The 24955-nt window shown below is 38.7% G+C and overlaps 1 protein-coding gene across 1 annotated transcript; it reads right to left on the minus strand.

Annotated features, from left to right (window-relative positions):
- Positions 1-783: 783 nt before the first annotated feature.
- Positions 784-23469, minus strand: CEP152 (centrosomal protein 152; the record flags this gene model as incomplete). The annotated part of the gene is made up of 26 exons (XM_084268207.1): positions 784-2077; positions 2340-2443; positions 2718-2874; positions 3600-3706; positions 3793-3874; positions 7155-7320; positions 8799-9449; positions 9741-9872; positions 10318-10590; positions 11127-11306; positions 11960-12095; positions 12234-12362; positions 12538-12668; positions 12789-12902; positions 13805-14012; positions 14577-14740; positions 15353-15444; positions 16485-16632; positions 18048-18248; positions 18534-18673; positions 19467-19607; positions 20326-20494; positions 20983-21327; positions 21536-21602; positions 21793-21893; positions 23383-23469. 26 exons carry the CDS (start codon positions 23467-23469, stop codon positions 1068-1070), a joined length of 5235 nt encoding a protein of 1744 aa, XP_084124333.1. The 3' UTR covers positions 784-1067.
- Between the last annotated feature and the right edge of the window lie 1486 nt (positions 23470-24955).

Raw genomic sequence — 24955 nt, forward strand, 5'->3', positions numbered from 1 at the left:
TCAAGATTCAACAGAAGTCTTCTAGTTTCCTCTTAAAACTGGAAAGATACTCAGCCTAAACTACACCGTGCACCTCCTAAAGACCAAATGAGCATCTCTAAAACAGTTAAAAAGTTGTTACATGTGAAAAGCATATCCATAACCTGTGAGAGAATGTTCAGTCTTTTTTCTTCTATCACAGAATAGCAAGCAAAGCCTTTTTCTTTACCCTTGCAAACTGCATGCCCATAACCATACTATTAATTGCAACAAGTATTACTTAATCACACCCTGTGGAAAGCAACAGTGAAAAGGCTCTGTTCCTCACAGTATCACTAGAAATGCCATCCCAAAGCAAGCAAAAAATCTGGAAAGATACATTTCATAATTCTCTTCAAAACACAATCAGGGCTTTAAAACACATCTTCTAAACATCAGAAGCAGTGTTACTATATCTTCAGTGTACACTGATGGCTTATGCTATTTAAAGAACACCTGCAAAATGTGGTTATTCTGCTTTATAACTTTTCTTCAGACTAGCACAAGCTACCTTTTGCTGTACCAGGGAAGACATTCTTGAAATGTGATTGGTTATAATAATTTAATGAAAACATGTCAGTACTTTCACTTTTATTAAGAGGACACAAACAGAAGCTTACAAGGGATCCTTGAAAATGGAAAAGTCAATTGAAATACTTCAAGCAAATACTAAAACATCTCATGGAACTCTGAAGGAATTTTCATAAACATTAAAAAAAATTATCACAAGTTACCAGTAGTTTTGTTTTAGCCACTGCACTGCAAGCTAAATTTCGTATAAAAATATATTCTATTTAATAAATGTGTATATAATACACTATAATCAATTATGAAAGTTATTACAAAGGTGAAAAAGAAAGTTTGTATTAATATTGACAGCATTTCTTTACCTAACATGAAAATTGTGTAACATTGATCATGAAACGGACGCAGTAGAACAGGTTTTCCCCAATCCTCATGCTTTTTTCTAAATATGAAGGTATCATCTTCTCCATCAAACTAGGAATTGCTGGGATTGGTTCAAGTTAGAAAGGGGGCTATCAAAACCACTATCTTGAAGAGACTGGGGTTCCCACACCATTTTTTTCCAAGCATTTGTTGCAGCATTTTCCTACATTGGAATCTGATGATACACTGGGCTGTGTGACAGCAGAATTTGCTTTGTCCAAGTTGAGGAATGAACTATGCCCTGAGTTTGTCATCAGATGGCCTCTACTGTAAACTTTAGTGCTGTTTTTTGTGCTGAGAATTGTCCCATTGCCATCAGAAACATTTCTCCAAGAAATATCAACATCTTCATTTGCAGGGGAAAATGACTTGGTGCAAGGAAACTCTTCACAGTACACAGTCTGTGCTTGAACATTCATGCTGGCTCCTTGCTGAGGATACATGAGAGGTGCATCATTATGATCCAGATGCATGCTTCCGTGCAAAGAACTCCATTCACTGCAGCTTCCTTCATCTCTTTCTGGAGGTTCTTGAAAATCAAATTCCTGAGTTCTTTTAGATTTAATTGTACATTTTCCACAGGACTGGATGCATTTATCTTTCAAGACCATTCTTTCATTCTTGCTCTTAAGCGTATGATGAGTTGTCCCAGAGATGGTATGGCCATTTGTAAAGCTGGATGCATGCATATTTTCTAATGTTACTTGAAAAGCAGATGGAGGAGCGTTCTGATGTGTTATATTACTAGCAGCACACAAGAGTCCTTTGTCTGCATTTACGATGGGGCCATATTTTTCTCTTCTTCCATCTTCATTTGGATAAAAATCTGGCAGAGAATTGCCTGAAGCACCATCCAGATTTTTAGAATTATTCCCGTTCTGAATACTTGAAGTCACTGTTTCATGAAGCATATGTTGAGCTTTGGTCTGCGTTGCATCAAACTGCTGTCTCAAGTCATGTGGTACACGTTTCTGGACAACTTTATCATTGGCTTTTTCAGTAATGCTTTCGCCACATGATTTACTTTCCATATGGTTTGACCTAGTCTGAAGCATACGATCTCTTTTTGAGTACTCTGCTCCAGGTGGTAGATCAGAATTTAATAGCAGAGCTAGGAGAGAAGGGAAGGAAACAGATAAATAGAAGGAAACATTAATGCTGGAAGAAAACCTAGGTCCTTTGATTTGTTGTTTGTTGCTTTCTTTGCAATAAAGGATTGTTAGAGCTGTCAAAAGAAGCCGCTTATATTTACATTTCCATTAGCAAGCTCATAAATAAATAGTACTTAGCTTTCCATATGCACATCCACTGTCATTACTACATGCATTAAATCTATATGATCAGGAAGAGAACAACTACAGACTCCAACATACCTGAGCGGGTGGATTTGCTTTGGGGAATGTGTCGAAGAGGTGTTTCAAGTCCTTTAGCCATTGTAGCAAGCTTACTGGCTGCATTCATTATTTTCTTTTCAGCTCTGCCCAGAATTGCAGAACATGAGAAAAATAATGAAAAGTAAAGGTTTAAGGACAATTCCTTTTCAACTCTGCATTTTACTTCAAGGTAACTTTATTGACAATCAAAGCATACTGAAAAGACAGTCTGTCAGTCTGCTCGGCAGTGATCCACTCTGAGGACACTGGCAAGACCTCAGGTCAGACATTGTTTGCTCCAAGGTGAGCAAACACCAGATTAACATCTACACACCTCTTCCAAAACCAACAGTAATTTCTAAATGTACTTGAACTCACCCTTCATGCTTCCCATTATCAGTAAGCAGCTGTTGAAGGCAGGTCAAATAGTATTTGCGCATTTTCCGGGCTGTCTCCTGGCGCTCCCGTAAAACCTCTGCTTTTATCATTTCAGCAGCTCGCTCCTTACTTTCACGGATATAACAAAGCATATCACCTACAAACACACATCATTAGTACCAGCTTTCCCCCCAGAGTGGGGAAAAAAAGCCAACAGCACAAACAGGGATTGTCTAGCAGACCTGCAGCAAGTCAGCAAGGGCCTGGATTTACCTGCCAACGTGCCAAATTCTTGTGCCAAGTGTTGCCTACTGGACAAATGCCACTTAAGACCACATGCAGTAAGTGAATATGAAGCATCAGACATGAATTCAGTTGTCTGATTCTGCATCTTTAACAGCAATAAAAAAAAAACACTAGGCACAGGGATTTGGAAGGAGTCTTGGATGGTAAAATGCAGGTCTAGGAATTCTTCAATAGCAGTGCACCTGGCTCTACAGTCAACTCTCTCTCCTCAGCAAAAACGGTGCCGATTAAGCCAGAAGGCAGGATACAACACAAGAGAAAAGCAGATTCTCCCTCAGGAACAATTGTACGGTAGGGGGATTGTTTGCTGGAGAAACAAAATCAGTTCTCAAAATACAGTTTAGTAGACATAATACAGTGCAACTAAGCAAGGATGGCAGAACAAGGCTTCACCTATCACTATTAATGTTGTATAAGATTATCGTGACAAACCCATTTCTCACATTCACTCTAAGGAAAAAATTTACTTCTCATGCGAGTTGGCCATTAGATTCCTGTGCAAGTTGGCCAAGGTAGGAAGTGACAAAATAAATTATTTTGCTCTTCTAACTTTTTAGCTAGGACTTGAATACTTACACTTAATCTTGCTCACAGCTTTAATGTACTGAGCGCGTAATTCTTCCAGCCCTTTCACAGAGTCACAGGATATGCAGGGTTTTGAGATGCCGCCCTTAGACAGTGACCTGAAATGCACATAAGTCACACTGCAGAAGCAGCTTGTATCTTAAAAAAAAAAAAGAAAAGAATCAGCTTGTTTAAATTTAAATACCTTGGTGACGTTGACAGGTTTTTCAGTTTAGTCTTCACTTCAGAGTTTTCTGAAGTTAGAGCTTCTACAGCCTTCTTGTCTTCTACTAAAAAAAAAAAGGATGAACCATAATTCACTGCACTTCTCTAAATCCAAGTTGAATTCAGCAGAAGTTGTTATATAAACTGCTGTCTCTGGGGTAAGAGCTCGATGTCCCAAAGCATCATCAGCAAACGTACAGCTATAGCAGTAACAAGCACATAGGAATCGATCGCAACACACTTCAGTGAAGCCTGAATACAAAAGTCATCTCGCAGTACCTAAGCAAGCTTAACACCTTCAGATGCCATTGCCAACACTACGCTGGAGGCAAAAATTCAGAGACTGGGTGCACATGTAGAAAAGGATGGTGAAAAAACAATCATGAGTGTTGTTCTGATAAACACTGGAAAAGAATTATTAATTTATGGATTAGCAATTGTGCCTTCTTTGGGGTGATGGGTTTTTGGGGTTTGTTTAGTTTTTAAAAACCAAAAGCTAACATTACAGAGAAAGGCTGGACTTCCAAGCTCAACTCTGCTCAGTGCTACCAAGAAGCATATAAATGTTATAACAAGCCACCACAGAGGATAAGACAGTGGAGCTGAAAAAGCCCAAAGCATAGGGCATCAACATGATACTGAAGACTGCTGATCACATCATATAGATAGTATTTCCATGGGTTATCTCCCAAAAGTCAAAGATCCTTAAATCCAATTTATTGTCTGTGTAATCTATGTATGTCTGTGTAAGCAAATGATTATTTTTAAAAGGGGTATGAGCATTTAATTGTATTGATGGATAAACTTGGATAGACACATGAAATCTCTAGTTCTAGATCTCATTTTGAGGAGTTAAAAGATGTATTTGTGATGACATTGGTGACAGCAGTAGTCTCTGTTTTCATTAACAGATCTCCTATTATCCTTTAATTTTTCCTCCAGTCATCATGAAATTATGTGTCATATGGTTGCCAATGAAAGAACACAGAAAGAGTGTTACACAGATCTGCAACTTGCATACCTAGCCTTGCTCACACATCTGCAAGCTGGCAAAAACCTCTCCCTCACAAACATATAGCATTTTACTCAGCCTCACCTAGCACAATATTTATTACACCAGGCAACTAAGACTTTTCATTAAAAACAAGGTGCAGGGAGGAAATGCCCAGCCCACACAACTGATGAAGAGCAGGAATTCCTCTTAAAAATTGTCTCACATCTAGACAAAAGGAATGTTTGTTGCTATCAGAGACAGATGCTTCAATGTGACTTCCTCTGAGTACAAAGTCTACATGCAAGGCCCACAGAGAAAGGGCCATGCATGCAGACTTTGTATGTTATGTAGTTACAGGTATGGCAATGGACTTTTCATCCTTGTTAGCCCAGATTTTACTATAGTCACAGACTTCTACCACGTTAAATAAAGCAATAAAGGAAGGAGTCTACTATTTAGGATGACAAACGCACATGATGCAACAGCACCCACAAACAGAGGTAGCAGTATCAAGTCCGACAAGATTGCAATTGATAAAGTGACAGTCAAGTCCAGGGACCCAGCTTGTTAGTCCATCCACAGAAGGCAACGTGGATATTGAGAATGACAAAGAAATAAGACAGCAAAGAGAGGGCAATTACAACAAAACAGTAGAGAGAGTCATCAAAAAGGAAAGAGAGAGACCCTCTCAGTCATCTATCCCGTATCTCAGTGACACAAAGGAAAATAACATCTTCCCCAAAAGGGTAAAGAGATTAAACATAGCCTGCTTAAAACCTACTTTAACATTTACAAAAGAAGAAAGAAAATAAACTTAACTTAAAGCTTCAAGCTTTTAACTGCAGAAAGGTACAAGAAAACTGTGGTCAGCAGCTTAGTACTAACTGGTGCCAAGAAATAACATTTGGGGCCACTCTGAGACCCGACATTCCCTTGTTTTACATTTTTTACCTACAACAGGCATTGCTAAGGGTTGGTTATACATCAACCATAGGACCACAAAAAGAATCAAGCCCAACCTTACTATTTCTAGTGCTCTACTTTGTCTTGCTAGGAAAGTATACATCACACTAGTATAATTAAAATAGTCACAAGCAGCTAGGCCAATGTTACAGAAGGTGCAGCAGCATCTACGAAGGCATTGAGCCCTCACAGCCTCAACACACTCCCATCAGTGATGATTTGAGTCTTCAGTCAGCGATAAGAGACTTGGAGGTTGAAAAATACCAAACAACAACAGTAACAGCCAAGCAGGGTCTTTTGGAGCCAGCTGAAGGAGGCTCCCAGCTGGGAAGCCTCACATGCAGCTGAGTCCAGTTAAGAAATTCACAAAGACTGGTCTACTTCCAGGAGAGCAACGGCTGCTCTCTATAGCCAGGACAGGGGGGCTCTAGAGACGGAAGAGCTACACTGCTTGTATTGTTTTGTGTAAATAGATGGTTTGTTATTTTGGTGTTGGAGGAATTCAAGCCACACTGTAGGCATAAAGCCAAAGATTCTCTTGGGTTTTCTTGCTGTATGGTTCTTCAGTTTCATAAGAACTAAACAGAAAGCCCCAGAAAGAGCTCTGTACCTCCTGTGAAGTTCCGCAGCTACACTGTCTCCAGCTTCCCCCTAGTACATGCGACAGCTTTAGGAAGAGCTACAATGCTAAAGTATATGGGGGGGTGGGGGGAAGGGGGCATGCAGGAGTAATGGGAGGTACACAAATAGAGAAATATCACCCAGGGATTTTCATCTTTTCAACTATATTCTTGATCAAAAGAATCAGAAAAAACTACTATGCCAGGGGAAGTACAATTCTTGACATGTCAATATCTTTTACACCAATGCAGAATTGTCTAATGTCAAGAGCAAGCAGTATAACCTGATCTTCAAAGCTCTGATATAGTATTACCCATTTACAAGACATAGTTCAGACCATACCCTGTTCATCATGTTCAACACTGGCTTGCTGCTATACACCAGAGGTACTAGTGTTCAAGTCCAAACCCCAAGAAGTATTTACACCTACAGCAGATAGAGCAGCTATTTCTTCACTCCTGAAGGATGTTTTGAAAAAAGCAGAAAGCTACTAGCCTTTAAGAAAATTAAATTTCAAGTCATAGCAATAAGTAAGGTAGAAACCAGTACCATTTGTTGCACCGTTTGTGACTTCAACATAGTATGAGCTTACAGAACATTCAACAACCTTTGGTCAGAATTGCATCTTCTTCTATCACCCAAGTATTTGCAAATTCATTAGCTTTGTATTAAAACCATCATTAAGACATTAATTTTTGAAGACTGCTACTAACCAGCTTAATTTGATCATACTCAATGTGACAGATTAAAAACAAACCCAATACCTTTGTCTGTTCCCATTTCCTGCAAGGGTGGCTGCCGTCTTCGCCTCCTTTGTGCTTCTGCCTGGTATCCAACACTATACACAGGAGGTCCTGCTGTTTCTCCTTCACTACATTGTAGGCAAGAGTATGCTTCTTTATTTACGTTACTCACTAGGTCTTCATATTTCTGCAGGTAAAAAACACTTCCTGAGACTCCAAAGCACAGGAGGAAAAAGCATCACCAAAATCTCATGTTCCTTTAAGTAGGCAAGCAGCGTGTTCTGCATGAAAACAAGCAGCCCTGGGCACCGAGCAATTTTAGTAGTTCTAACACACATGCTTTAAACCTGCATTAGAACTGTGGGTAGCAGCTCAAGTCAGGAGGAAAACACACATTCTAGCATACAGAAGTTTTACTTACTATAACTCACTGCAACAGCAGTGTCTGGCTATCTTGAGTTTTGTTTTGGAAGTGTCAGTAGCCCTTAACATCACAGAACTATATAGTGGTTTTCAATAGTTGAGGCTAACTTGTTTTTTGAAAATCATATCACCAGAAAAAAATCATTGGACCCAGTTAGAATTTCTGCACAAGTATGGGTAGCAGTGGGACAGAAAAGTCACCCAAAAAAAGTAACAGTTTTGTTTATTGTTATTCTGGCAGCATAAGAGATTACTAAAAAATTACAAAAGCTTCACTAGAGCAGTTCAAGCTAACCAATATTCTGAAGTTCAGAGGCATGTTAAAAACTGTTTAATCAAGAGACATTCATAACCTATTGCAAAAGATGCACCAGGCATAGGAAGAAACCTTCCTATTGTCTTTACCATGTGAAAATAACTCATGACAGCTTCTTCTCTGTCCTATTCTTGTGTAATTTCCCAGCTGCTAAATGCTAGGTGCTAAAGGCATTTCCTGCAGGATGCTCCCCATAACAAAAAAACTTACTACAAGCATAGGCATTGCAAAAGAGCAATCTGCCAAGGCAGCAGAAACAGAAGCTTTTTGACAGAATTCTACTTAGCCCTAAACTCCTCTAGCAGAGAGTAGGGCATCTTTCCTCATTTGGGCAGGCCCATTGAAAAGAATTTCCTGGAGCCGCAATAAAGTTAAGCACTACTCTTATTCCCAAGATAGATCAGTTTGTCAGTTACTGATCTCTACGACAGATAATGTGCAAAAGGATTTACTGTTTTCACCTTTACTTGTATCATAAGGGAAGCAAAAGTAGTAACATAATCCTTGATCACTACCCAATCATCATTACAAATTGCTAAATTACTCTTAAAGAAAAAAAAAAAGCAGTAGCTATGCAGGAAATCTAAGAGAGGCCTTAATGACAGAACACACCTAAAAGTCACATGGAGCAATCAACAGGCTTACAAACTTAAGACAGATTCATCTCCTTAATTTACGAAGCTTGGCATTGAAGACTGACATTCCTCACCTGGCTCTCTCTCCCAGAAAGATCAATGGTGTCAAAGCTACACCCATCCTTTCCCTTTTAGTTTGCTAATTGATTTAGCCCTCTGACATGGTTTTAAAGGACTGTTACCAATTAATTCATATGTTGGATTTCATAGATATTTTTTTATCAGGAGAAAACAGTGTGACTTCTCAAACCCCTTTTCTAGTTGGCAATTATATTTTTACAGAAATATTACCTCTTGCCATTCTCGTTCTTTCTTTTCCAGAATTGTGTATATTGTGGTTCTGTAGGCCTTTTGTAAGCAAGCCTTCAGTTTGTCTTTGCATTGATAGTTTAATTGATCATGAGCATCAAAGCATTTATCCTTCCAAGAATGCTTACTATGTGTGCACTTGACTAGCTCCTCATGGATTTCACTCAACAAGTATTCAAGGTCAACCACAGTCTTCTCCTCGTATCGATTAATTTCATCCCGCAGTCTCTTTGTTTCCTGAGCCTCCCATTCTCGCTGCTTTTGGTCTAGTAACATCTTTATTTCTGCCTCTTTCTGAATGCAGAGATCATTCTTCTGCTTTGCAAGATCCTCCTTTGCTGTTGCAAGTACCTCTTGAATTCTGTTTCTATGATCATCTAAGAATGACCGGTAGTCTCTCTCATTTTGTTCCTGAATCTGCAGGATTTCTTCTTGCTTTTCTTTGTTCCACTGAGCACGAGCTTTTGCTAGTTCTGCTTTGATAGCTGCAGGGATTTCTTCTCTCTTTAGGTCCAACTCCTTCTTGAGAGAAATTACTTTCTCTTCCAGTTCTTTCACTCTTGGTCCAGATTTCTCTGCATTTTCATATTCTTTTTTCCATTTCTCTTCAGCAGCTGAGACAACTAGCGCTAACTGGTGAACATATAATGCAGTCAATATAAACACATACATATGTTTATGTATACATAAAATATATACACAAAATATAGCCCTGGGTCATTATCAATCTACTGGAGATTATTTTCAAGTTATTTAACAAAAATATAATCCTACATGAGATAAAAACCAGATCAGTATAAGAGTATGCTAGAAACATCTTTCCTTAATGACTCCCCACCTACAGCTGCATTCATTCCTCAGTAAGTGTAAGATTAAGACGACTGAACTGCTTATCCATATACATATACAATTATTTTGGGCTACCTGTTTTGCTGCAGTCTCTTTGTGTTCTTTTTCCCATTTCTCTTGTTCTATCTTTAGATTTGCTTTGTACTCTTTGAGGCCTGTTAACTCTTGCAGCCACCTGGCACGAGCTTGGGTTAAAGCTGCGTCTACCTATCAGTAAACAAAAAACCTACTTCAGTCACCACCAAATACATATTTGTTTCATGTAGCAGTGAAATAATAGACATCAGTTTGTATAGCCTGTATTTACATAAGTTAAACGAATCAGGCCAGCAATATCCAGTGCATTTCTTAATGCAAAAATGATATCGAGATGATGAATATTAAGTTTATTTTTCTTAACAAAACAGTATCAGCACTAAGCCAGTTCTGCTAAGTTCTGTCCAAAACTCAGACAAAACCTGTCCAATTTAAAGAAAAATTAACAGCTAGAAAAAACAAGCTACATGCTACAGCTTCTTCAGAAGTATTTTTTTTTTAAATAATATATTTCTAATATATCAACTACTGAGCATAAAGCCAATGGAAAAGACAACTTTTTTTTAAGGTGACTTGGTTGCACAGGCTCCAGGCAGACCGAATAATTAATCGTTACCTGGCTGGCAAGGTTTTTATGGTATTTATTTTCCAGTTCTATTTCGAATTCTTTTAAGGCCTCTTCAGAGGCCTTATTGTTTTTCAGAGCCTTCTGGATATGCAGCCTCTGGTCTTCAACAATCCATTCTAACTCTTTAGTTGAAGCTTCATCCGCAACTGTTACTCGGTCAGTTTGGCTGCTGCAGTCATTACATTCAACTACAGGTCTTCTCATTTCTTCCAGCCTACTTTGCCATTCTCTCTCTATTTTTGCAAAGGCTCGTTCTTTATTCTAAGGAAAAAAATATTTTTAAGAAATATTCCCCAGTATCCAAATAACTAGAATTTCACTGATATTTAGCAAACAAAACCTCAGTTTATACCAATAAGCTTTCCCTATCAGGAGAAGAGCAAAACCACACTCAGAGAGGAGAGAGTTTGGGAACAAAATTGTTGCTTTTTTCTTCCTTATCACAGCTCTCTTCTATAGGACAGGATATCCAAAAGACTATTATATGATAACGAAACGATAGATAGCATAACCAGTCACCCAAGGATCAGGGCGAAGAACTCCAGCATAATACTAGCTCTGGACACAGATACATTCTGGACACTTCGCATGTTACTTTACAAGGGCTATGTTGGGGGTTTTTTCCCCCTAAATTTTAAGCATATATACTACCTACTGACTTCTTCAGAGCCTTAAAAGCCACTTCAAATGGCAGAACAACAGCACATAAGTCTATCTACACAGCAGATCTCCTTCTGAGAATAAAGCAACAAAAAACTATTTCACACACTCGCCCACCCCCGGTCACTGTTCTGCACCTCTTTTTCTTCCTTCTGCCAGTGAACTTTGGCTAATGCAACTTCCTCTTCAACCTGCTGTTCTTTTTCTTCCAGCCACTGCCTCTTTGCTGCTATCATAGAACTGCTGTGTTTCTCTTCAAGCTCTTTCCTCAGAAGGTTAAGAGAATATTCTTTTTCTTCTAGTAGCTGTTTCTTGAGCTAGGAAAAATATAATTACTTTCCAAGACACAGCAAGTTTCTCTGGTACAAAGTGGTAAGAATGTGTGAGAAGTGATTAACTCTCTGCTGCGTGTACACTGATCTTACTGATGACACCCAGACAAGAGATTCAGCTCTCATATGAAGGTGTTCTTAGGGTGTGATATCAGGGTTTATTATCGGCTATTGCTCTAAAATAAGTTTTCTTATGAAGCATTTTTATTCTCAGCATAGTTACCTCTTCATTGCTTCACAAGACAGGTGACCTACTTCAGTCATTTCACACTTGTATCTTCAGAAAAGCAAGGTATTTTCAGATAAAACTTATACTGTCATTCATGTTTTTGGAAAACATCTCAAACATAAAACCTCACACTGTTGACTGAGCAGTTTTCAAGAGTTGAAACTATGAAAGCTGAATAGGTGAAAACAAACAGCTATTGGAAAGCATTGCTTCTACAATGTTGTATACCCCAGGACACACAGCAGGTTAACTTAACCACCAATACATCACGTCTGTCAGAAAATGACTAGAACAACTGTATTTCTTCCAAATGTCTTCCCTGAACAATTATAAAGTTAAATACACTTATGAAAATTACATCTTAAAAGCAGTCTGAAATTACATAGTTTATATGTGTTTACATTAGTACCTTCTCTTCCTTCAGTTGTTGCTCTTGCTCAAATTTCTGCCTTAACGTAGCTTCCAAGGTGTCCTTCTCTTCACAGACTCCAATGTAACATTCCTTCACTGCAGTCATCTCTCTGTTCAGCTCTTCTATGTTAGCCCTTCACAGAACACATTGTTTATTACCAATTAGTCTTTACACTCACAGGACAAATCTGTTTTAAAAAAGCGTAAGTAGAACTGAGGGCCAGACAGGAAACATCAAAGTTTCAGTAAAAGGGGGAGAAAAATGGTCTTACTTTAACTGCAAGATTGTCTCTTCGTAAGCTTGAATAAGCTGCTGCTTTTCAGCAGCACACCTCTCCATAAGGTCTCTCTCAAAATGTGCTTTTGTATCCTCATGATGTTGCTGGTAAGTTCTTTCACACCTATGATTTCAAGAAAACAAAAATACCTTGGGTTTTTTTTCCACCATTTCAAACAGAGTTCAACTTTTTCTTAAGCAAGAAACTAGCTTTCTAATGCTGAGGTCTTGTAGCAGGTAGCTGGTACAAGCTCGTACATGCAAATTAAAAGTTCACAAATGGAACTAAACAGATTTACCTATCAATAGCTTCTTGTTTATCCTGATCAAAATCCTGAACCATCTTTCTCATCTGGCAACACAGATCTTGATTTAAGCTTTTCAGTTTTTCCTCGTTTTCCTTCAGTTCTTCAATAGTCAACGTATGGTTCTGGACAAGCAAGGGTAAAGTAATAGATGGATTGTAAGGAACCTTTTCTAATGGCAGGTTTTAGGGCAGGGTGGGGGTTGTGAGGTGTTTTTGTAGGAATAAGCAGCATCTGTGTCTCACCTCAACTTCCTGCAGCAAAGTTTCATTAGCTTTTCTGAGTCGCAGAACTTCTTCCTTAAGATTATCAGAAATGGAAGGACTGGCCACCAAACTATCATTCAGATTTGTGACCACCTGAAAATAAAAATTAAATTATCTTTCAAGATATACATGAATTAGAAAGCTGATGCTTAAAAAAAAGGGAAAAAACCCTCTTGTATAAAAATTTTACTCTGAAAAAATAAAAACCAAAGGAAATTATTGCAGTGCAAGACATCACAGTAGCACTGTTATTCCAGATGAATTCTGCGTGCTCATAGCATCACGAAGGTTTAAAACAGCACACAGGCAACGTTGCATTGGCAAGCTGAATGACCACTATCACCCAAAAGAGAGGACACTTCTCAAGCACATTGTATTTCTAGCCCACATCCAGATCACAATGTATAGATTACAAGAGCAGCTGTTATAAGTCTGATGGATTTTTCGAGGAAAGTTAGTAATGCGGTGAAGAGAGATGGAGTATTAAAGATTCCTTGCTGACTAAATTGCATAGTTAAAGCCCTCTGAAGGCAATCCATTTAATGTTCCTTTTGTATAAGTTAATGATACCATCAGCTTTCCCAGATAAATTACAAGATCCTTCTGGCTAAAGAAAAGTTTCACTGGAGAAAGTAGGCTATTTTTGGAGAGAAACAAAAGAAACAACCCCCCAAAAAAAAACAACAAACAACACAACACACCCCAATCAGAGCACCATTATGTGCTATCAAACAAGTTATCCATCATATCAGAACTCACTAAGAAAGCATGTACTGCTCAAGTTCTGCTATTCAATTTGTATCTTTTTCAAAGATAGAAAACAAGGTATCATCCAAATGACAATACTTCCCTTGTGAGCAAAGACATATTTACTTAGTTGCTCTGAATACTCAGCTGTGAGTAAATTCTTCAGTCCATTTTCATAAGTTTAAATGTTGGTGTGTTTCACTAAAATCTAGTGCTCCTTTACTTTTAAAGAAGTGTAAAGAACAAACCTCTGACTCTTTTGATGCTTTTTCTGCTTTCAACATCTGTTTGTATTCCTCTAATGTCTTCTGGCAATCTTTAAGATCACTCTGTAATTGAGTAATCTGGTTTCTCTTCATTTTATTACTGCTCAATAAACGTTCCAGCTCAGCTTTTAATTCTACAATAATTTCATCTTTAGAGAGCTCTTTATCCACGTCTCTGTTCTGTATTGCACTATTGGAGGAAGACATAACCAATTCAGTATTTAAAAGACAAAAACCATTTCAAAGGTAGTGGTAGCAAAAAGAACTCTACCAGAAGGAGGTTTGTTCAAGAGGTAAAAGTAAAGAGAAAGAGAATATGAATACAAAAGCCATATGCTTTTTCATCAAGTTGCAATTAATGTACAGAAATCTTGTTCATTCAGCTGTTTCCCCGAAAGATTCACACTCACATGATATGAGGTATTTTGAGACTACTCAACTGGCTGTTTTAAAAGTAGCTTTAGCATTATGTAAATACGTGGAAACTTTGAGCACAAAGGTGTCAGTGCATAAAACCCATACAATCCACATATCAGCAACATTGCCTCTACAAAACCTGAAGACTTATTAAGCAGCAATTAAACATCCAATTTACAGTATTAGTCAGGTTTCCCCTTTCCCAGATAGTTAAAATACTACTCGTATTGACAGGTTATCAAAAACACTCTATGTTGATCCATTAAGATCATTTTTTACACATCACACAATTTCTTGAGGATTTTAGGCTTTTCTTTCAACAAGAATCACTCAATACCTGAAGAATTTTGGTTTCTTCACAGTGATTTTTTTAATTCCCAAATCTACATAGGAATCACTCAGGTTCGAATGCACCTCTCCACCCGCATCATTCAAAAATACTCCAAGCTTGGCAGCAGATTCATACAAAGCTATTTCTTCCTTCAGTTCCATCAATTCTTCCTTAAAAAAAAATTAAAACATGTTTCCTATCACTCAATATGCTTCATTGTTCGTATTAAAGTTCATGCAAGAAGTTAGCTATTATTTCTTTTGCTCTTAATTCTTTCCTGCTTTCCTTGTACAGTAAAATACATGAGATAAATACATAACAGGAAAATCAGCCTATTACTCTAGTAGTTACGAGGATTAATAATTTCCAAGAAGGTAGATTTAAGTAAAATACATGAACTGAAGACACAGGCTTCCACCCATATTTTACAGAGGACCCTCTAGCACTGCCTTTTGCTGGCAAAAGCTATATTTCAGAACAGTCTCTCTCCAACTATCCCTAGATCTTAAGGGAGTTAAGAAATTCCCAGCAGAGAATTTACATTCTTCTTTATCCATAAACAGGTTGCTTAGTTGTGCAGTTTCAGATTCACACCAACACATACATCCCCTGCTGGTTTTTTGGGGTTTGGGTTTTTTTAATTAAAAGTCCAACATGCCACAACGGGAGATGAACACGTGATTGTTTCCCCAACAAATAAAAAGTTTGAACTACCAACCTCTTAGCTATAACATCTGCCTCCTAAAATCAAAACAGTAAAATATTTAATGAAATTAACTAACCTGCAAAGCCTTGTTCATGTTATTGCTTATCATCTGTGCAGACTGAGCTTGTTGCAACTGAAACCGTAACTGATTTGTCTCCTGCATCGAGCCTATTGCAAGAAAGAAAAGGGTGAGAAAGCTTGTCATAAATGTTCACTGCTAGAAACGGTGATGTTGATTCTGGTAACAGGCATTCTACTTCCTTGAGATCACAAAAGAAAAAATACAAATAATGGAGGCAAGAATATTTCAGCTTGAACTGAGCAGGTGAAGGTTACTAAAGGTCTCCAGTCTAAGCTGCAGTTCGTTTTGAAGCTTAGGAATTACAGTGGCTTTGTCTATGCCTTAAGGCATCTGATGAAAATAGCACAGAAAAATCATGGCATTTCTTCAGTTGGCAGCTGCACGCTTTAATTATAAGCATGATTGGATATTTACTTATTTACTACGTAATGCAGATCCAATAAGGTTTTCTCCCTAACATTTAGGCTCTCTAGAGAGATTTCTTCTCCAGACTACCACAGCTCTTGAACATGCTCTAAAACCAGGATCCAGGAAGACAGGCAGTTTAAGATGTTTCAATTCTATGAAGAGACATACCGTAGACTTCAACATGTAAAGGTGGGCACAAATCAAATACCCACAGAGCAGAATGTTTCACATGCTATTCCTACTGATCAAGGTTTTCTGGAACCAACCTCCAGCCACAAAAAAAATTCTTTGCTCATTAAGACTTTAATTTAGAATGGCAATTTAAGTCAAAATGCTTAACACAAAAGTAAGTAGCTTGCTCCCAAAGCCTGTTTTTTGATCTGGAAAAAAGTTTACACACCTGCAACACAAAAGGCATGTAAAAATAGTTTATACCACTTCATTTGGGTTTTTGTTGGGGTTTTTTGGGTTTTGGTTGGGTTTTTTTTTGGGGGGCGGGAGTAGGGGTTAGTTTTAATTTCATATTCATTGGGGGTGTATTTACACATCAATCTAGACTAAACTTCATTAAAATTCTACTAATACAGTGCATAGGGAATGATTTAGTACACATTTAGTTTGATGTTGATTTGAATAGGAACATGGACACGCAATTCTATACTTCAAAAATCCAGAGCCATTTCTGCAAAGAAAGATAAGGTATGAATAAAAGGCTGACCTGTTTGCAGTAAGTTTGCACATTGTTTTTGGCTTTCTTCTAGGCTTCTTGTCAGTCGATTTATTATTTCAGTTTTTTCACATTTGGTTTCTTCCAGCATTTTTTCAAGTTGCTTAACATGCTCTCCTAGATTTTTGCAAAGCTCTTTCTAGGAAAAAAGATTCTTTTTACTCACGTTACAGATATCTAGCCATCTAGGACAGTTTCAGATTTAAAAAGACTCAATGCATACAAGACACAGGAGAAAAAGAATGAGTTGGATACCTAAAGGGGCAGAGGGCAGCTAAATCGGAAATCAAATGCTATCCTTGGCTGACAAGTCATCTCTTACAGCACAGTTAAGTTTTCACTAGGAGTCAGTAAGTATATTCATATATAAACATACATGGATGTGAACCATTTCTTATTTCCTAGAGCATTCAGCATGCCAGATTATCCCCTGTAATTAATCAAATATAGTTAGTCTACTGCATAAATTCAAGCCTTCACATTATTTGTATTAAGCCTCAGCTTAACTCAGTTTAGTTTACCTTCACTGAACTTAAGCCAAGCTAGCAAGTTCCAATGCTCTGTAGAAGAGGAACTGTAGTTTTTTCACGACATACAAAGTAGACCTTCATATGGTATTGCTTACCATTACAACAGACCTCAGGAGCACAGTACCTCATCTCTACACCTTTTGACTTTTCTATTTTCTCTAAAAGAACCACAAGACCTTTCTCTAATTATCCCAAACATACTACCCTAAAACCTTTTTTTGCAGCAGAGAAAGCTGTGTAAGTTTTGTTATGGTACCAGTAGAGAGAAGTTCAGCAGTGCATATCTGTTTACAAGCAAGTGCTAAGTTACCTTTTCAAGTTTATATAGCCCATTTCTTTTTTATGCATATTTACATTGAGACAAGAATTACAGATCTAGTATTAAAGAAACTTAATTCTATTTTATTTATATGACAGAAGTGGACAATGTATTAAGGCCTGCCTAGACTACATAGAATAATTTTAATGATTTCATTATGCTATTAGAAATACTCTATTTATCTGACATGTCAGAAGGTCTATAACCATGTGACTCAATCCACATTAAACTCCAGCCTTATCCATATTAAAGCCAGCCTTTCTTCACCCAGTCTCCTTTCAAATCCATACTTCTAGAGTGACTGTTCAGTAGTTAGTCCTTAATTATTTTGAAACTAAAGCTTAGCAACAGACTGTTGCTAAGCAAAATAGCAAAAAACATCCCATAGTTCTTTTCCTTCCCAGGTTTATTTATTGGTACATTTCAGAAAGAGCTTGTGTACAGAATGAATGCTCAGGAGAGAAACTAAGGCAAGGAATTCTTGTCCGCTCTGCATCTTTTACGTACATACACACAATCTGAGCTCACAACTGGCTGGTACCACGTAAGTCTCAATATGGTGAAACCTAGGTATAATTTTCTTTCCATTTGCTTAGCAACTGCAAGAAAGAGTTCTCAGAATTATAGGTCAAGTGCAGTTCAGGAAACATAGGGAGCTCTACAGACTCTCCACTAACTACTTAAAGTCCTGAAGTAATTTCTCACCTGCTCTCCAAGTGCAGATTTCGTAGTGTCAAGTTTCTGCTCTAATGATAATACTTGCTTTTCATACTTCTGCTTGAGTGCTGAAATAATGGCTTCATGTTGTTCTCTGGCTCGCTGAAGGGCATCTGATCGCTGAAGTTCTAACAGCTGCTTCTGCATGCTTTCCATGGCTACTTCTGCCACTTTGGATTGCTTCAATATCTGTAGGAACAGTATTAGGGTAGCTCACAGTCACATATGTTTCACTCCAATATTCTGTATGTCAGCTCAAGTTTTCTTTTGTGCAAGAGTTGCTAGAAGGTCTCAGATAATCCCTGGATTTTAATATAAACTATTTTCTAGTAATGTATCCCATTCATTGATCATGTATTCAATGCAATGATCACAAACAGCACTGAGACTAGCACTTATGTTTATGGCAAAGCGCCACAGATGTAACTGTAGAAATCTTCCACAACCAACATTTTTCACAAATACTTGTAGTACCTGCTCCTCATTGGTAGTAAGAGTCTGAATTTGAGTTTCAAGGGCCTTTATTTGACCTTCAAGATGTACTTCCCGTTCTTTTCCATTCTGATAAAGCTTTTGAGACTCATGAAGACTAACAGCCAAACCATCCTTTTCATCTTGAGAAAGAGACACAACAACTGTGTGAGAAACATGGCAAGCCATCCCCCAACTTCATGAAACATGACTGTTCAGAACCCCTGCTCCACAGAACCATTCAAGAGGCATTCAGTCTCATACCATGGGCAACAAGGAGAAGACAGAACAAAAACACTCTCAGTCTACATCCATTAACCACTTTCTCCCTCCGATAGCTGGCAGCCACTCTGATGTACTGTGCCCTCAGAACCCTAACGGAAACAAGCCCCATTCTGTCAGCACTACGAACTAGCATCATCCCTCACACCATTTAAGGGGAGAAACAAAATAATGCCCCTGTACTAACAGCCAAGACAAAGGAAAATGGTTGACATCTGAACCATTCTCTCCTCCGCACATTTTTGCAATTCTAAAAATTATATTCTTAATTCTTTAAGATCACAACTCTTTTGTCTGTTCCCATAAGAAAAATGAGACCAAGACAACCACCAGTTCCCACTACAGTTTTGATCCTTTTGGCAAACTTCTCACTTTTCTGTCAATTTTAATGTCCAGCACAAGGGGACTCTCGACTACAGTGATGGTCTTGAGAAAGCAGAAGTCAAGACAGTCAGGCACTAATCCTGAGACTTTTCTTCAAAACCATGTTGGGAAGGGAAGGTCAAGCCTAAATAATCCCACATTAAGATTATAAGTATGATGAATACCTGCAGAAACACTATCTAAAGTTTCAGAATAAAAAGTTGCTTGATACAAAAATCTAAGAACTGATACAAAACCTAAGAATTAGATACCCATACAAAAACATTTTACCTTTGACCATTGAAAGCTGATGATTCAAATATCTAATCTGCTGTGCACTCTTTTCTAGTTTTTCACTCAGTTCTTCCAGTTGTCTTTCTCTTGCTTTATTTAGAACTTTAAGTTGAAGAATCTGCATATTTTCAGAAGAATCTGCCAAATTTCAAACAGCATACTGACAAGTTAGCAGAGTCAACTAACCAAGAAAGTCATCATCTTGAGTAACTTCTGCCCCAAGATACTTCCTTCATACAGTGCCAAATTCACCGCTGTTTCACAAAAAACATGGATTAAAAAATGATGCGACTTATTCACATCACCTGAGTTGCTCTGGTAGCAATAGCTGAACTACTGATGCAATTCAAACCTAAGAGCAAGCCCAAAGAAAGATTTACATGCTGTGAATCCATATACAGCCTTGCAGCAACTAGAAAATTTCAAAATATCTAACAAGCAAAGTAGTTCTGTCATTTGAAATTTACCTAACAGAAAATCCTGATGTGGCATCAAGCAAAAACAGGAAAAAATGCTGTTTAGAATATTGTTTTCTAATACTAAAAATAATACAAACCATAAGCAAGCACCAAGATCAAATCAGAAATATTTTTGTACAGTCTCACCAGTCAAAACTACATTTTTAATAGGCCAAAGCTCAAATACACTGATCATAAAAGCCAATTTCTAGATAAGCGAGGGAGAACAAAACAGAAGTTTAGGAGTAAGCTCAGAGCAAAATAAAGATCATACACATACACATTCTTTTAGTTATCCTCTCACTAAAAAGTCTACCGAAATACACAGGTTTTCTGTTGCTGATTTCCAGTGGACTAGTCACACAAGCTTAACTCAAATCTAAACAGCAAACACTTACCTTCATCATTACCCAAGAATTCATGTTGCAAATCTTCAAACACTTCATTTCTTCTTGTTCCTTCTTGGATTATGGGAATATTTTGATGAATGCCATTTTGGTATGGTTTGTAAGTCACTTTGTAAGATTCCGGCGATTTGCCACCGACAACATCAGATGCAACAAATTGCTGCTGTGACAATACATACATAAGAGGAAATAAATTACAGCTATAATCTTGTTCGGTGAAAATATTTTTCATTTTAAAGGCTGAAATTAAGAAAAGCTCTAGTGGCTCTTCATTTTCAGGCTCCAATCCAGCACACCATTTAAGCATGATAGAAATTTTCATTAAAACATCCACTTAAGGAGACTGGTGAAGCGTCAACCTCAATAGAGTAAGCACACACACACTTAATGGAATCACATTCATTCCACTTCATGGAATTCTGCCTAACCAACAATAGAAGGAAAAAAATAATCATAACATGCACCGTGAAAATCCAATTACTTAACTGTTTTGTTGTTTTAACTTGCAAAATAGACTACAAAAGCCTTCCATCACTGTTTACACTAATAATAAGAGACTAAAAGCATCTAGAAATATTACTACCAATAGTGAAAGACCTGTGGAAACATTTGAAAAGGGAGAAGAAATGCATCAGCTTCTGAATATACCTTAAGATGTTCCTTTGGACCATCTGAAAAATTTATTATTTTACTTTGCTGACTGTTAAGTTCTGGTTTATGGCCGTTTGTAAATGGCCTGAAGTTTTCAGGAAGACGATACACATTGTTCTGTTGGTAGCAGCTTGGAGCATTAAACCCCTCTCTACCAATATACACATCATCAGGATCTTCTTGACCATTCTGGCCACAGTAATCTTCTTTAACATCATACGGATGCTTCTTCTCTTCATCATTATGTAAGCCATTCCAATTCTTCCCATGTTTTTCAACATGATCTCCTTGCTGGTCACACAAGAATTGTTCGGGGTACAGATTCGGTCCTTGTTCATAACCCTACGAACAGGTAAGAGGTTTAGCACTCCTCTCTGAAACAGATTTCCACCACTTTTTTCCTGAGCCCTCAAATTAAAAATACTTCAAATGAATAGCAAAACATGTCACTTACACAAAGAGTATTTCTCTAATGAATTTAAATAATATTTAGCATGTTATTATGAGCAAGCATTTCCTACTAACTATGTAACTGCTTGTGCAAGCTTACATTTTGAGCATCACTTATCAATGGATGGTCGTTCCACCTTCTATCATGTTTCCCAGGCTCACGTGATCTAGAGAAAGACAAGCAGCTTGACTTTGTACTTGAAAAACAAATCAAACCTTCTCTTCATTAAATTGTCACCTATTTTTTTCTTGTAGAATGCAAACAGTACTCCAGCCCCCTTTAATACACCTCATCAGTTGAGATTTTGCTCTATTTTCAGAAGCACAAGATAAAGAAAGTGATGCAAAATGCCTTACTGCTCCTCAGTCTCATTAATGCTACAGTCCGAATAGCTGGAGAGCTGGTCTCCACTGTCCTCCAGCATATCATGGGGCAGGTCTGTCAATAGTTGTTGCAACTGAAACAGAACAACCAACCATTATATGCTTTTCAAAACAATGCAATCAAGTTCAGTCCAAAGAGAAAGAGGCAGCTGAGACAGGCCTGAAAGCAGCACATACACAGTTCGTAAAACATCTGCATGAGAGGTCATATTTAAACCAAACTCAGCCAACCAGGTCAGCGAGCACAGACCTCTAGATGTGGGTAATGAAGGGCTACCCAGCTCTTAAGGTAGTGCCAAAATACTCTCCTACCATGTAGGTCTCCCCAGTTTTGCTGTGGGAGAAAAACTAATGCACAAAGTCTTGGCTCATGTTTTGACCAGGGAACACAGCAGAGCCTGTTTTAGCTTCCTTTCAGCAATCTAAAAGTCACATCCCACTGAAATATCTACAACATGCAGTTTTGCAGACCCTTTGTGTGACCTGTAAAATCTATCACTAATTTATTCCAAAGTGGCTACTTCTTTTGTGCCCATTGCCTCTTGTTCTGTCACTGGGCAACACTAAAGGACTCTAATTCCATTGTTTTTACATCCTCCCTTCAGGTGTTCATATGCATTTGAGATTCCCTCAAACCTTCTCTTCTCCAGGCTAAGCAGTCCTGTAGCCTCTCCCTACAGAAAAGATGTTCCCTTCAACACTCAATTTATAATCACAGGACTTAGACACTCTCTCTCTCTCTTACTACTAGTAATAGCCCTACAATTATTTTACTCTTTATTCTCTTGCACAAGCACAGCATTCTTTATCTGGGTAGAAAGTTTTGGAACAGACATCAGATTCCCTACAGTGTTTTTAATTGCCCCTTTCCAAGATGAAAAGCTATTAGTCTACTATGTATTCCTGTGAACATTAGTCTTTACATTATCTACACTCTAGACAGTAATCCTGGAAGCATGTATTGGGGTAGTTACCAATGATTTACCACTCTGCCAAAAAACATTATGCACTTTCATGTTAAACACACGTTTTGCCAATTCTCTTTATGAAACAAAAAGAACAGAAACATCTGAAGTATTTCAACTGCAAAAAAAAGAACCCAAGCAAAACATCTGAATATATATTTTTCTAGAGATTAAAGTACGTAATTTATAATCATAAATTCAAAATTCTGATTAGAACTACTCCTCATTCTTTCCTAAGCTAACCAAGTTTTCAAGTGAAAGAGACAGTTGCTTTCAAAGTATTTGTAATAAGTGAAAAAGCTGTCAAGAAATACAAGATGTGACACCAGCCTCTTCCTTTTTATCTAATGCACAGACAAGGGATAACAGTTTTCTAGCTACTACATATGACATTGCAAGGCTCTTAAGATGCAGCTTCTCTTCACTTTTTACGCCACTCTTGCAAAGCATAGTCTGCACTCTGTTTTGCTCTTACCAAAGACAGCATAAAACCTCTAAAAAAACCAATCCATGCCTCAAAAAGAGTCCTACGCTTAGAGAAAGATAGGAAGAGGACAGATATACAAGATTTCATATAAAACAATTTATTCTTTTTCACCTCTTGTTCTCTTGCGTAATCCTCTTGGTCATAGTCATCATCTTCATGTTGAGTTTGCAGAGCTCCACTATCAAAGTCAAGGGACATTGTTTTCTAATAATGTTTTTGAATATCAAGCAAAACCTACTGTGAAACAGGAAAACAGTCCACATGAGTAAAATGGGGTGGGGAACCAAAAAGTACCACCCTCACTTCCTGAATTAAGTAGCCAAACACACACACAAAAGTATATTTTTTTTAGATAAACACTGCACATTATATCATTCAATTGTACTTCTGCTTCTCAGTATATTCAATGCTACTTGTTTCTAAGATTTCAGCATTTAAAAGAGATTTGAACATTTCATATGCTAAAATTATAAAATTATATAAGTTCACTTACAACCAGACATTGTTTCTTCAAGTTCTAACACTGCACGCTATATATATAGAGTGATACATATTCATAGTCATGCCCACTTTTAAATTTTGCTTAATTATTTCTACAGAATAACTACATTTTGTACTAAATACGGGAAGTATGCTGTTGCTTTCACACTTGGATAATAGTTCTGATAGTAAAAAAAGGAAATGTATCAAGTCAGTTCTAGATTTAACTGCTTAAAGAGACTCCCAAGGACTTTGCTACACCAAGCAGTGAATTCATAGCAACCTACAGTGCCTAGGTGCTGGCCCACATCTGGTTGCAAACTAAGTTACTCCTTGATGAATGGAGAAAGACTGACAGTCAGTTATGAGCTAGAAATGAGTGAAGATTTCAGAGAATGGCATACTGTTTGGGCATACAGGTGCAGGTCATGCTGAAGTCTTCCTTCAGGATAAAGTAACCTGCTAGGAGAGCATCAGTCTCGAACTAAAAGACGTTAGTGTGCCAGTCACTTCCTTATGTTTAACGGACCTGCTTGTCCTGGGGTATTCAAGAAACCCCTAACACAGTTGGCAGGATTACTAACAGCGCAAGTGCCTGCCCCGCGCACCCCCTGGAACACCAGACTCCACAGCGCGGGCAAGACCTCCCGCAGAACGCGGCTGAAGCAGCTCGGCCATCTTCCCCCAAACCCGCACCACCTGTAAACGGCCGCCTGCGCTTCCCGCTTTCCCTAACGCCCTCCCCATCCCCAGGGGCGGTACAGCCCCGCTTCACTGGCTCACGGCCCACGGCACCCGCAACCACTCACGGAGAGCCGGGGCAGGGGAGCGGGGAGCAGACCGAGGAGAGCCCGCGCTCGCCAGCCGCTGCCTCAGGCCCCTCACGGCGCGGCGCGGGGCCAGCACCTGGCGGCGGCGACGACTGCTGCCGTTACCCACACCGCGGCCAGGGCTCCTTGGCCGGCTACGCTGCGGAGCTAGACGAGGAAGAGGTAGAACGCGGCTCCGAGCACCGAGTCTCACCTGCACCGGCGGCCACCCACCTCCGCCGGCCACAACAAAGGCGCGCCCGCCGCTCTTCCGCATGACAACCGGCCCCCGCGCCCGACGCCGTGACTGACAGTCGCAAGCGCCAACCGGAGGCCGCAGCGGCGCCCGCCGGGCAGGAAGGCGGGAGGTGTCCGCCCCTTCCCAGTCGCGCCCT

Source organism: Gallinula chloropus (assembly GCF_964237585.1).
Source record: "Gallinula chloropus genome assembly, chromosome: 9".
Lineage (NCBI taxonomy): Eukaryota > Metazoa > Chordata > Aves > Gruiformes > Rallidae > Gallinula > Gallinula chloropus.